Below are 14010 nucleotides of genomic sequence, written 5' to 3'. Positions count from 1 at the left end.
CCACTCTGAAACTCTTTGGAGTGGAGGGCGGGATATAAATCCAATATCATCTTCTTCTTCTTCTTCTTCTTCTTCTTCTTCTTCTTCTTCTTCTTCTTCTTCTTCTTCTTCTTCTTCTTCTTCTTCCATCCATTTCTCTTGATTCATTACCCATCTCCTTATTCATTTTGCCACTTTTCTTTCGGCACTCCTCCAGTCCATCTATCTATTTTGCTATCTCTCGTCTACTACTTTTGTCCCATCTATCCATCTCTGTTCCTTCCACTTTCTTCCTTTATTTCTCAACCCATTCATCCATATGCACTTTAACATTCTGCACCGCCATCTCTGGCCCATCCATCCACCAACACATCCATCCATTTATTTTGCCATCCTTCTCTTCTTCTGCATCCCATCCGTACATCTCACCATCCTTTCCATCATTCTTTTGTCCATATGTCCATTCATTTTGCCATCCATCCAATGCTTTTGTTGTTCGTTCATCATCATAATTTGGTGTGGTTAAGTGTGTGGACTCTTATCTGGGGGAACTGGGTTTGATTCTCCATTCCTCCATGTGCACCTGCTGATGTGACCTTGAGTCAGTCACAGGTTCTCACAGAGCTGTTCCTCCCAAGAGCAGTTTCTGTCAGAGTTCTCTCAGCTACACCTACCTCACAGAGTGTCTTTTGCGGAGAGGAAAAGGGAAAGGAGATTGTAAGTCACTCTGAGACTTCTTTGGGTAGTGAAGGGCAGGATATAAATCCAATATCTTATTATTATCTCCTTTTCATTGTAGTCTTCTTGTCCTATCCATCCATCTGCCTTATTATGCCTGTTGCCACCATCCCATACTTTCCTTTATAATTCATGGTTTACTAGAACTACCTTTAATTGGTTGACACCAGCCAACGCAGAGATGGCCTCTCTTTCCTAGCTTTCTCCTCTCTCCTCCATGCTGTGTCTTCTCCCCTTCCAAGTTTGACTTGCTTTCACATGTTGTCTCCTGACCTCTGCTTTCAGCTCTTAGCCAACCTTGTCATCTTTGTCTGTGGGAACTTGGTGGGTGCCTACCACAAGCACCTAATGGAGGTGGCCCTGCAAGAGACCTTCCATGAGACCTTCAACCTTATCCAGTCTCGTGTCAAGTTGGAGTCTGAAAAGCGGCACCAGGTGAACATGGGAACACTCCTGGATTTGGAATAAATTCCTCTGATCTCTGTCCATTCCACTTGGTCTTTAATTAACATAGACCCCTGCATTGTGCAGGGGGTTGGACTAGATGATCCCGGAGGGTCATCTAGTCCCTGAGATTTTGTGGTTGGCTCCGCCACTTACAGCAACCATTTTGTGGTTGTGCCTACCACCCTGAGTCAGCATTCCAAAGGTAGCTTCAGGCTCAACAAGGTAGGGGACTCCTGCTGTCCACGCCCAGAGAAGCTTTCTTCTACAGCTGGCTCACACAAAGAAAGGCCACACAAAAGGTGGAAAACAGATTCCAATAATTAATTGCAGGGCTTTATTTTGAGCAGGAATGCACAGAAACACCGTTCCGGTGGGCTTGATGTCAGAGGGTGTGTCCTAATATGTAAATGAGTTCTCACTGGGCCTTTTCTACAAAAAAGCCCTGTGCAAAACAGTAGTGGCATCAGGGGGTGTGGCCTAATATGCAAATGAGTTCCTGCTGGACTTTTTCCTACAAAAAAGCCCTGATTAATTGTAATTAAGGTGATGAGTGATGAAATTATAGGAAAGGACATTGCAGTTGCCCCAAACTCAGCCCTGTCTTCTTCTGCTTTCTCTACTTGCTCCATCAATCATTCCAGGAGCACCTCCTCCTCTCCATCCTTCCAGCCTACATTGCCTTAGAGATGAAGGCGGAGATCATAGAGAGGCTCCGAGATGGTGGCCAAGCACAGCAGAGACACGAGAGCACCAACAACTTCCACAATCTCTACGTGAAGCAGCACAAGAACGTCAGGTCCTCAGCCTCCATCTCCCTTGATCCTCAAAGTTGTCTGACCCAGCTTTAGGAGAACTTGATGCCCTTTCACTGCCTCTCATAAAACAGCTCTCCTAAGATCTCCCTCTCTTTCTCTGACCCCAAACAGCATCCTGTACGCGGACATTGTTGGGTTCACGCTCTTGGCCAGTGAGTGCTCCCCGAAAGAACTAGTTCTGATGCTCAACGAACTCTTTGGAAAATTCGACCAGATTGCCAAGGTGAGGAATACAATGCCTTCGTGAGATATCTGATTTTGCTTTGATTTTGTAAGATGCATTTCATTATTAAAGCACTACTGAAATGTAAATGATAGTGAATCAATCCCAGGGGTGGCCAAACTGTGGCTTGGGAGCCACATGTGGCTCTTTCACACATAATGTGTGGCTCTCGAAGCCCCCACTGCCCCATCAGCCAGCTTGGAGAAGGCATTTGTCTCTTTAAACCACTTATCCAAGGCAAGTCAGACAGCAGCTTGGAGAATGAATTTAAAATTAAAGTTCCTTCCTTGATCCTCAAAGCAGTGGGGTGCCGCAGGGCTCAGTACTGGGTCCCATGCTCTTTAACTTGTTCATAAATGATTTGGAGTTGGGAGTGAGCAGTGAAGTGGCCCAGTTTGCGGATGACACTAAATTGTTCAGGGTGGTGAGAACCAGAGAGGATTGTAAGGCACTCCAAAGGGATCTGTTGAAGCTGGGTGAGTGGGCATCAGCGTGGCAGATGAAATTCAAGGTGGCCAAGTGCAAAGTAATGAACATTGGGGCCAAGAATCCCAGCTACAAATACAAGTTGATGGGGTGTGAACTGGCAGAGACTGACCAAGAGAGAGATCTTGGGGTCGTTGTAGATAACTCACTGAAAATGTCAAAACAGTGTGTGATTGCAATAAAAAAGGCCAATGCCATGCTGGGAATTATTAGGAAGGGAATTGAAAACAAATCAGCCAGTATCATAATGCCCCTGTATAAATCGATGGTGTGGTCTCATTTAGAATACTGTGTACAATTCTGGTCACCGCACCTCAAAAAGGATATTATAGCATTGGAAAAAGTGCAGAAAAGGGCAACTAGAATGATTAAAGGATTGGAACACTTTCCCTATGAAGAAAGGTTAAAACGTTTGGGGCTCTTTAGCTTGGAGAAACATCGACTGCGAGGTGACATGATAGAGGTTTACAAGATAATGCATGGGATGGAGAAAGCAGAGAAAGAAGTACTTTTCTCCCTTTCTCACAATACAAGAACTCATGGGCATTCAATGAAATTGCGGAGCAGTTGAGTTAAAACGGACAAAAGGAAGTACTTCTTCACCCAAAGGGTGATTAACTTGTGGAATTCACTGCCACAGGAGGTGGCGGCGGCTACAAGCATAGACAGCTTCAAGAGGGGGTTAGATAAAAATATGGAGCAGAGGTCCATCAGTGGCTATTAGCCACAGTGTGTGTATATGTGTGTGTGTGTGTGTGTGTATATATATATATATATATATATATATATATATATATATAATTTTTTTGGCCACTGTGTGACACAGAGTGTTGGACTGGATGGGCCATTAGTCTGATCCAACATGGCTTCTCTTATGATCCTTCCTTCCTTCCTTCCTGTCTTGTGGTTCTCAAACATCTGATGTTCATATTTTGCAGCTCTCAAACATCTGATGTTTAAAGTAATATTCATCCCATTTTTTTAAAAAAAAGGATAGAAGGAGCTCACTCATTTGACCAGATCAGTAAGGTGAGGAATGTGATGCCTTAGCGTCCACCAAACACATGAACATGCAGAACCACATCTAATGTAAAATTCTGGGCTCCTTTGTTGACCTCCTTATCTATCAATAATTTCCAGGGTAGAGTATTTGGGCAAACAAACACGTTCATTATCCCAGTTTCTTAAAAGGTAGTTAAAAGGAGCTGACTGACTAACTATAGCCCAGTTAGTTTTCTGTCTGTAACTGAGAAGCTGTTTGCCAGTTATCTTTGTAAGATGCTGGAAAGCTGGGATAGGCAGCACTCCGAGATTCTGGCTAAAGAGTAAATGGATTTTAATTCCAGCCATTCTGCCTTAGAGCACTGTTTGGTATTAGCACATCGATTGGAGAAGTAGAGTCATCCAGCCAGCAGATTTTTTTTTTCCTTTTCTTTCAGACTTTATTGATCTTTCAAGTCAGCTCTTAATTTCCAGGGATCATCTTTGGATGAAGTTGTGATCGAAAAAGAGGGTTGTTGTGCTTGATATAACGCCTTTCTTGGAATGCATTTGTTCAGGTCCTCTGCTCCAGTAAATAGCCTCTCACTCATCTTCTCAAAAAGACAGATTTTCACCTTCCACAATTAGCTAAGACGAAAATCAGGGCTCTCTTCAACCTCAATTGCTTCTTGTCTCCTAGGACAACGAGTGCATGCGGATTAAGATCTTGGGCGACTGCTACTACTGCGTCTCTGGATTGCCTGTCTCGCTTCCCAACCATGCACGTAACTGTGTCAAGATGGGACTTGATATGTGCCAAGCCATCAGGTGAGTAGAGGGCGACAGGACCCCAAAGGGAAAGGAGCCCGGTGGGGGGGGGAGGGGAGAAGAAAACTGGGTTATTATTACCTCACATCTTCAGCTCCTGTACTCAGCAGTTTCCCTAAACAGGCAGGCTCAGAAATCTTAAATGAATCCATTCAGGTACATAGAGCCAGCTGACTGCTGTGAGATTACGTTCTAACATGAGAGCCACTTTGGTATAGTGGTTACGAGCACAGACTCTAATCTGGGAGAACCGGGTTTGTTTTCCCATTGTTCCACATGCACCTGCTGATGTGACCTTGGGCCAGTACAAGTTTTCTCAGAGTTGTTCTCTCATGAGCAGTTCTCGAAAGAGCTCCCTCAGCTCCATACACCTCACAGGGTGTCTGTTGTGGGGAGGGGAAGGGAAAGGAGATTGTAAATTGCTCGGAGACTCCGAGCGAAGGGTGGGGTATCAATCCAATCTCGTCTTCTTCTGAGAATGAATTCCAAACCTGAATTTTGGGGCTAAAACCTGAGGGCTAAACTACATGTAATGACATCCTTGGGACAGCCAGGGGGCTGCTGCCACCCTTTCCAAATGAATTTAAAATGACAACAGGCGGAGGCACTCTTCTTCCCCCACTCACACATTGTCAAGTGCTGAAACATCTGTGGAGTGCAGCCATTTTGACACATGAAAAAACACTGAGGGAGGAGGGGAAAGAACAAAATGAAAGTGCCTCGGCACCCCCCCCCCCCCCAATGCTGTGGTCCTGATCAGGATCAGGCCCTTGCTGCCTTTTTAAATTGTTTTAATTGGTAGCCACGTCCCCATGGCAAACACAAGGATGCCATTACATCTAGTTTGGGCCTTGAGGCCTAGCAATCTGAGGTGAACTTCAGGGACACTTTGGAATGTCAAGTCAGTTTGCTTGTGTGGGGTATGATTTGTCACATGGGCAATATGCGAGTTATGATCTCTGGCTGGGAGTAGCAGGAGGCAAGAGCTTGTTTTCCATGGAGTCTGTGGGGGTGGTGGAAAGTGCTGTCACGTCAAGTTGACTTTTATGGTACCCCTGCAGAGTTTTCAATGCTATAAATGTTCAGAGATGGTTTGACGCTGCCTGACTCTGTGTAACGAGTAAGACCCTGCGCTTCCTTAGTGATCTCCCGTCAAAATGCTAACCGTGGCTGATCCTGGGTTGCCAGTCTCCAGGTGGTGGCTGGAGATCTCCTGTGTTTACTACTGGTCTTCAGGCAACAGAGATCAGTTCACCTGGAGAAAATGGGCACTTCGGAATGATGGACTCTGTGACTTCATACCCTACTGAAGTCCTTCCCTTCTTCCAACCTCACCCTTTTCAGGCTCTGCCCCCCAAATCTCCACGTATTTCCCAACCCAGAGCTGGCTACCATGGCAGACCATGCTTAGCTTCCATGATCTGACTTTTTTGGGTCATCCAGCTCAAGGCTAGAGAAGGAGGGAAAGAAATATAAGAGGTAGGCAGATAAGGCATACTTCTGTTTCCCGTGTCCATGGCATGTAAACTGGCCGTATCATCTGAACTGGCCTAACACTCTTCACCTTTAAGACGAGGGGTGGAGAAGGGGATTTAGGATTGAGTTATGAGATGTTATGAGCCATGGAGGGCAGTGAAGAGCAACAAGAGAGTTACAGGAAGTAGGGCTGCTTGAAAGCATATGTTCGAAATTGCCTTATTCTAGGTCAGGCTTGCGTTGCCAACTCTGGCTTGAGAAATTCCTGGAGATTTGGGAGTGGGGCCAAAGGTAGAGTCTGGGAAAGGGGGTGGGGGGATTGTGGTGCCATAGAGTACACTTTCCCAAGCTGCTGCTTCTTCCAGAGGAACTGATCTCTGTATGGAGATCAATTGTAACTATAGGCCCCATCTAGGCTTGCCAATCCCCAGGTCCCAGCAGGGGTTCTTCCGCTTTCCCAGGCTCCTTCCCGCCCCCAGTCAGCTGGCCGGCAGGGGGAAGCCCCGCCCGCAGAGGACCATGTGCCTTTCCACCTCCGGAGGCTTCAGTCTCTGATTGAAAGGCTTCCTCTTGGGATGGGGTGTCTGTGTTACTTTGAAGAAGTTGGCAGCAACTCATGAGTAGAGATGCCAATCCCTCGCTTCAGAGTCGCCAGAAACAGAGGGGGGGGGGGAAGGAAAGGTCTGCTGAGCACTTCATTATTCCCTATGTGGAGATGGATTCTCATAATGGGGAATTTATCTGGAGGTTTCGGGGGCTCTGGGGGAGCTGTTTTTTGAGGTAGAGGCACCAAATTTTTAGTATAGTATCTAGTGCCTCTCCCCAAAGTACCTCCCCAAGTTTCAAAACGATTGGACCAGGGGGTCCAATTCTATGAGCCCCAAAAGAAGGTGCCCCTATCCTTCATTATTTCCTACAGAAGGAAGACATTTAAAAAGGTGTGCTGTCCCTTTAAATGCGATGACCAGAACTCCCTTGGAGTTCAATTATGCTTGTCACATCCTTGTTCCTGGCTCCACCTCAATGTCTCCTGGCTCCACCCCCAAAGTCCCCAGATATTTCTTGAATTGGACTTGGCAACCCTAGCCCCATTGGGAGGTTAGACCCATCTAGCCTCATCTCACCTGAGTGGCAAGGATTCCCTGGAATCTCAAGTGAAGCCCAGGTACATGAGATCATGTAACTAGAGTTCCCAGGAACTGAATCTGAGATAGGGTTGCCTGGTCTGTGTTGGAAAATACCTGGAGACTTGGCAGGTGGATCTGGGAGAGGGCAGGGTTTGGGGAGGGGCCTCAGCAAATGCAATAGAGTCCACCCTTCATAGCAGCCATTTTCTCCAGGGGAGCTGATCTCTGACAGCTGGCGATCAGTTGTCAAAGCAGAAAATCTCCAGGCCCCACCTGGAGACTGGCAGCCCTAACTGAGATTTGAAGCACATAGAACTTGGAGTCTTAGAACTTGGAAGCCAGAGAGATGCTGGGAAAGATTTCTGCATGTTATATATTTGTAAAGGGAGTCCGGCTCAGCAAATGGGATTGTTTAGACTAGGCGTGTCAAACTCATTTGTTCTCTCCCAATCCTCCAAGAACTGACATAAATAAGCCCTTATCGGGCTGCGCCTTGTGTGTCATAAAATGTAATGCCAGGTAGCAAAGATATAAACTTTATAAAGGACACAGACAAGCACAAAGATTTTTTTAAAACTGAAAAGATTCTTAAAAGGTTAGCACTCTTGCAATATTTTGTTCAACCGTTTCTGATAACTGACATCTCTTGCTCTGAATTATTGCATCGAAATCTAGAGACTCACATGGTCAATGCTTTCAGCCCAAGTCCCAGGGGAAAACATGAAATGGCTGGACATTGTGAACTTGTGTGCATAAATTGCTTTGTGTGCTGGTCAGCCAATGGAAAATATAGAGGCTTTACTCTGTAGCTCCCATGCGATTGAGGGAGCCTGGTAAAGCAAGCTGTGATACAGAAGGAAGCAAGAGAGAGAGAAGGAAGCAGATGACAGATAGTTGCTCACGGGCCTGATAGGAGCTCTCTGGGGGCCTATTTTGCCCTCGGGCCGCATGTTGACAACTCTGGTTTAGACTGTCGCCAAATGCTGCTTAAGTTATGTTAATATACTCTCCACATCTTGAATTCTGCTTTCAAAATACATGCAACAAGGGCCGAAATATGTATTAGTCAATGCCTTGATTGTTTCTATACTTTCCCCCCCCCCCAATTTGTGGGGCACAGAAGATGTTTTAATGAAAACGAAACCATTTTGCCTTGTTCCACAGGAAGCTGCGTGATGCCACCGGTGTGGACATCAACATGAGGGTCGGGGTCCATTCAGGAAACGTCCTGTGCGGAGTGATTGGACTCCAGAAATGGCAGTATGATGTCTGGTCGGATGACGTGACGTTAGCCAATCACATGGAAGCGGGAGGCGTGCCAGGGTGAGAGAAGCTAGATGGTGAGCAAGGATGCTCCCAGGCGGAACAAGAGGGGAGGATTGCATACATGTTGATCCCTAGTGACCTGGGGGAGGCACTGCATGCAATATCTATAAAAAGAGGACAAAGATGCATTTAAGAAGAAGAAGATATTGGATTTATATCCCGCCCTCCACTCCGAAGAGTCTCAGAGCAGCTCACAATCTCCTTTACCTTCCTCCCCACAACAGACACCCTGTGAGGTAGATGAAGATATTGGATTTATATCCCGCCCTTCACTCCGAAGAGTCTCAGAGCGGATCACCATCTCCTTTACCTCCCCCCGCCCCACCACAACAGACGCCCTGTGAGGTAGATGAAGATATTGGGTTTATATCCTGCCCTCCACTCCAAAGAGGCTCAGAGCGGCTCACGATCTCCTTTACCTTCCTCCCCCACAACAGACACCCTGTGAGGTGGGTGGGGCTGGAGAGGGCTCTCCCAGCAGCTGCCCTTTCAAGGACGACCTCTGCCAGAGCTGTGGCTGACCCAAGGCCATTCCAGCAGGTGCAAGTGGAGGAGTGGGGAATCAAACCCAGTTCTCCCAGATAAGAGTCCACACACTTAACCACTACACCAAACTGGCTTTAAGGGTATTGTGTCGTTTGTAACATGTAATGAGGGAGGTGGTTTGTATCTAAATTTTAGGGTCAAGCTAGCAGTGATGCAGGAAGATAGATGAATGGGTATCACCAGGAATTCTCCTTTGCATATTAGGCCACAACCCCCTGGTGTAGTCAATCCTCCAAGAACTTGCAAGGCTCTTTTTTGTAAGCTCTTGGAGGATTGGCTACATCAGGAGTGTGTGGCCAAATATATCCTTTGCATATTAGGCCACACACCCCTGATGTAGCTAATCCTCCAAGAGTTTACAAAAAAAGAGCCTTGTAAACTCTTGGATTGGCTACACCAGGGGGTTGTGGCCTAATATCCAAAGGAGCTCCTGCTAGAATTCCACCCCTGGTAGCATCATTGGTGACATCACGAACACCACATACCTCATGTCCCTGCCCTCAGCTCTCCCAATAGCATGTCAGTCCTGGGTTCAAATCCTCACCCTGCCATGAAGCTTACTGTGTGACTTGGGCCCACTGTCTCTCACAGGTTTATTGTGGGGTTAAAATAGGACAGGGAGAGCTACTCCTTAATTGAAATATTAGTGGATAATAGATCTCCCATGTGACATTAGGTCTAAAGGAGGTTTCAAGGCTTTTCTACCTCTGAATACACACACACACACACACACATGATAAATGGATCCCTTGCAGGCAGAGTGCAGAAGTTAAGCAAAATACAGCATTACTATATTAGGAAAGCTACAGATTAATTTTAGGTAGTGCATTAGACCTGCAAAGGCTAAACTGGATAGCTTTACCCAGTGGCTCATTAATCCCTGGAAGTAACTAAATAAATGGTGAGATTATTTTATATGCCCAGGATTATTTTATATGCTCATTTTATCTCCCCGCCACACACATTGGGGGGATTTAGACCATCTTCCATCAGCCAAGGATACAACAGATTCAGGGCGCCCTCTAGCGGTGCACGTAGTGACTGCCTGGCACAGTGGAGGGGAGCAGGAACAGCAGATCCAGATGTGAATCGATGTTGGTGTATGGAAGGATTTTGCATCACTGCGTCTGCTGCTGCTCCCTTCTGCTTTATTCAGGAACTACACAGAGATACTTTTTTTTTTCTTTCAGGAGAGTGCATATCACAGAGGCCACCTTGTCACACCTGGATGGGGTCTATGCAGTCGAGGAGATCTGTTGCTGGCCCCGGGATCCCTACTTGAGGGAGAACAAAATCAGAACCTTCTTGGTCGTTGATCCGAGGGTGAGGAGATGTGGGGTTTCTGTGCATCTCATTTCATATGAAAGACCTTCTAGGTGAGAGAGCTCATCCAGTCTCTTTGTGCTTCTGGTGAGCTTAGGCCGAAGAAGAAAGCACCAGCGACACACTATCGCCTGTGTCAGGTGAGAGCTACAAAATGAGGGCGTCTGTCCGGATGACTCGCTACCTGGAGTCCTGGGGAGCAGCCAAACCCTTTGCCAATCTCAAGCACCTGGACAACCCACCAGAGTCAGCAGGATCGGTCAGGAACAACCACTCGGTATGTCCAACAGGGGGCGATCTTGCCAATGGCCATCCATCTGAGTTGACATTGGGCATTCTTTAGCCCAATGCGTCCATGTTGGCAGACATGAAATTACAAGAAAACTATGCAGAGCAGTGCTCACTTGGGCAGAAAGGAGCACAGGGTACTGTAAAAAGTTTTCCCTTCTTCCATTCTATGCCCACAACAACTCCATGAGAGGGATTAGGCAGAGAGAGAGAGAGAGAGAGGACTTTTTGGAATGTCTGTCTGCTGGTGACCCCCAGGGCTATTTTTGTAGCAGGAACTCCTTTGCATATTAGGCCACACACCCCTGATGTAGCCAGTCCTCCTGAAGCTTACAGTAGGCCCTGTACTGAGAGCCCTGTAAACTCCAGGAGGATTGGCTACATCAGGGGGTGTGTGGCCTAATATGTGTCAAGCAAGCAGATCTCAAAGTAACCAGCCCTTAAGTTGAAACAAAGTGTGGTTTTATTGATAATCCATATGCTTCTATTGATTCAAGAATTGGAACTGATACAGAGTAACAGTGGTATGCATACTTAAAGGTGGCACATCAAAGGTTCTCTAAACATTGCTACAATTGCTAAACATTCCTGTATTCACGTGTGAAAGTTCACATGGTTCCCTTCTTTATCTCCTCTGCAGTTATTCTTCCTGGGTCCAGGCTCTGCCTGGGAAACTGTCCCCGGAGGCTTTATCTTCAAAGAGTACATTCCTGCATTTGTTAGTAAAAGCGAAAGAGGCGCGAAAGAGGCACCGGCTAATTCTCTAATTTGATGTGCCTTAGCTTTGGTTCAGGGTTAGTAACAGTTACAGTATGGCAGTTATGTTCTGATAAACATAGACAGTCATAGTAAGATAAAACATTGCTTGACAATATGCAAAGGAGTTCCTGCTACAAAAAAAGCCCTGGTGGTCAGTATTGCTGGGCCTTTTGCAGGAGACTGGAGAAGGAGAAGAGAGGACCCCATACCTCTTTGTCCTCTATGGGGTGTTGGGACAGTTATTAAGTCTGGGAGTTGCTGCTGAAATGGTGCAACAGGAAGTGAAAGTATGGTGAGGATGAACAAAAGGAGAGGGAAGAATGTTGAGGCTCAAATATGAATGAGGTAATAGGGCTACTTGGCTAATGTTTTAAGTCAAACTTGTCAGGGCTTTGAAGGCCCACTATCCCCTAATTTTAATCTGCCCACTAAATTTAACCTGCCCTAATTTTAATCAGAGAACCTTGTTTCTTCCATACTTTCAGAGACATGGTGGAAAATATTGCCACTGTGCCAGTAACTCTGCTAATGGAACTTCCTCCGCATCTCAGTTCACCTAGCACTTCAGCTGATTTAAGAAGAGCTGTGGCTTGGTGACTTTTAAGGTTGACGACTCCCGACTGGGAAATTCATGACAATCTGGAGGCAGAGCTTGGGAAGGTCAGAGTCTGGAGAGGAGAAGAACCTCAGTAGGTTACAAGATCACAGAGTCTCTCCAAAGCAGCCCTTTTCTCCTGGGAAACCGACAGGTTTGGGGGGAGGGACAGTGGCTCAGTGCTAAAGCATCTGCTTGGTAAGCAAAAGGTCTCAGGTTCAATCCCCGGCGTCTCCAACTAAAAAGGGTCCAGGTAAATAGGCATGAAAAACCTTAACTTGAGACCCTGCAGAGCCGCTGCCAGTCTGAGTAGACAATACTGACTTTGATGGACCCAGGGTCTGATTCAGTATAAGGCAGCTTGATATGTTCATAGGTTCAGGTGTCATCTAGAGATCACCTGTAATTCTGAATGATCTCCAAGCTTCACCTGGAGGTTAGCAATCTAGTGATTGTGTCAGCCTTGCATGTAGAAGGTTGAAGGTTTAGTTCTAGGTGTCTCCAGTGGAAAGATCTCAAACTATCGCAGAAGCCCTTGTCTGCCTGAGACCTGGTGAGATGATACTCATCCAAATACAGGATATTGTGCTAAATGGACCAATGGGCTGGTGTGTAAGGCAGCTTTGTATGTTCATCTCTTTACAGGAACTCTCTCTAGGGTCTTTGAATCAGCAGAAGACCTTGGAAAGGTAAGACAGGGCTGAGTTTGGAGGAGAAATGCTGACAAAGCATGCTTCTCAGAATGGGGTGGAGGAGCAATGAAATGCACAAGGTTTTTTTTTTGCTTCAGTGATTATGTTGAGTGGTTTTGAGAAAGGAAGCTGCATCCATGAGCAAGTATGTTTGTGCACTCCAGCTCTATAAACCAAAAATGCTGCTGAATTCCTCCACAACCATGGTTGAGTGATAGATCAAAAAATTTAGGCATCTTACAACCTAAATGAAGCACAGCATCCGCTGGGGGAAGAAACATTCCAGGTCTTGAAGATAAATGCTACTAAAAAGCACCACAGACAGAAAGTTCCCCTGAGAGCAGCCAATCCCATGAGTCAGGGCAACTAAACACCAGTATGAAGCAAAGATGGAGTCACTTGGGCCAATACAGATCTGCTCATTCAGTTTGGCTTCTCTTGGCCAGCACACCATTTCTGTGGTTTCTTTGTCTGTTGAATCTTTCTGTTCATGGTTGTATTTCAGGGGTCGTGCCCCCAGAAGCCCAGATGAAGACCTGGAAGGCGTGGATGAGAAGTTCTTCCAACTGATTGAACAACTTAATTCACAGAAGTGAGTTCTTTTTTTTTGTAAAAACAATTTTTATTATTCTACAACATATTATATCACTATTTCAATTATTTTCCTCAAAATAAAAATCACCTTTTCCACTTCCCCATCCCCATTTTCAAGACTTCCCTGGTGTTACTTACAATATAACAAACAATAAAGGTAATTTAGCATTTTAAGAAACTGTTTAAAAAGAAGGGAAAAAAGGAACTTATATTTCTTTATGGTTACTACCTCATTTGATTAAAAATCCAATATAATACTAAATTAAGTCATATTATCTATTTTATTGTAATCCTTTAAGAAAGAACAAGATATATTCTCATACTCTCATTTTAACTATAATTTTTATCTCAGTAAATTAAAAATAGCTAATATTACTTTACTTTAAACAAGTTATCCATTATCAAATATCACCAAGTGTCCTTTCACTCTTCAATGTTGTTCCACATAGTTCTGAAACTTTCACCATTCATTATTAAATTTTTTTCCATATCAAGTTCCTTTAATGTTCTTGTTAATTTGTCCATTTCACTCCAGTGCAAAGTTTTCATAACCCAGTCCCATTTTTCTGGAATTTTATTTTGCTTCCACAACTGCGCATACAATGTCCGTGCAGCTGAAATCATGTACCAAAGTAATGTTCTGTCTTGTTTTGGAAAACTTTCTATTTGTAATCCCAATGAAAAAGTTTCTGGTGCCTTCTTCACTTTATATCCCAAAATCTTTGACATTTCTTGCTGGATCGTTTGCCAATATTGTACAGCCATTTCACAAGTCCGCCACATATGG

The 14010-nt window shown here is 45.3% G+C and overlaps 1 protein-coding gene across 2 annotated transcripts in view; it reads left to right on the top strand.

Moving 5' to 3' along the window:
* ADCY4 (adenylate cyclase 4) overlaps positions 1-14010 on the top strand; it is a 71580-nt gene that overhangs the window by 21245 nt on the left and 36325 nt on the right. For both annotated transcript variants that reach the window (XM_060256012.1, XM_060256011.1), the window contains exons 4-12: positions 1003-1152; positions 1806-1960; positions 2091-2202; positions 4370-4497; positions 8265-8423; positions 10163-10295; positions 10393-10572; positions 12583-12626; positions 13135-13221. In XM_060256012.1, the coding sequence (XP_060111995.1) occupies positions 1003-1152; positions 1806-1960; positions 2091-2202; positions 4370-4497; positions 8265-8423; positions 10163-10295; positions 10393-10572; positions 12583-12626; positions 13135-13221 (1148 nt within the window). The remainder of the gene's footprint in view (positions 1-1002; positions 1153-1805; positions 1961-2090; positions 2203-4369; positions 4498-8264; positions 8424-10162; positions 10296-10392; positions 10573-12582; positions 12627-13134; positions 13222-14010) is intronic.

Source organism: Heteronotia binoei, chromosome 15 (genome assembly GCF_032191835.1).
Source record: "Heteronotia binoei isolate CCM8104 ecotype False Entrance Well chromosome 15, APGP_CSIRO_Hbin_v1, whole genome shotgun sequence".
Lineage (NCBI taxonomy): Eukaryota > Metazoa > Chordata > Lepidosauria > Squamata > Gekkonidae > Heteronotia > Heteronotia binoei.
This window is presented reverse-complemented; position numbering and strand designations above follow the sequence as displayed.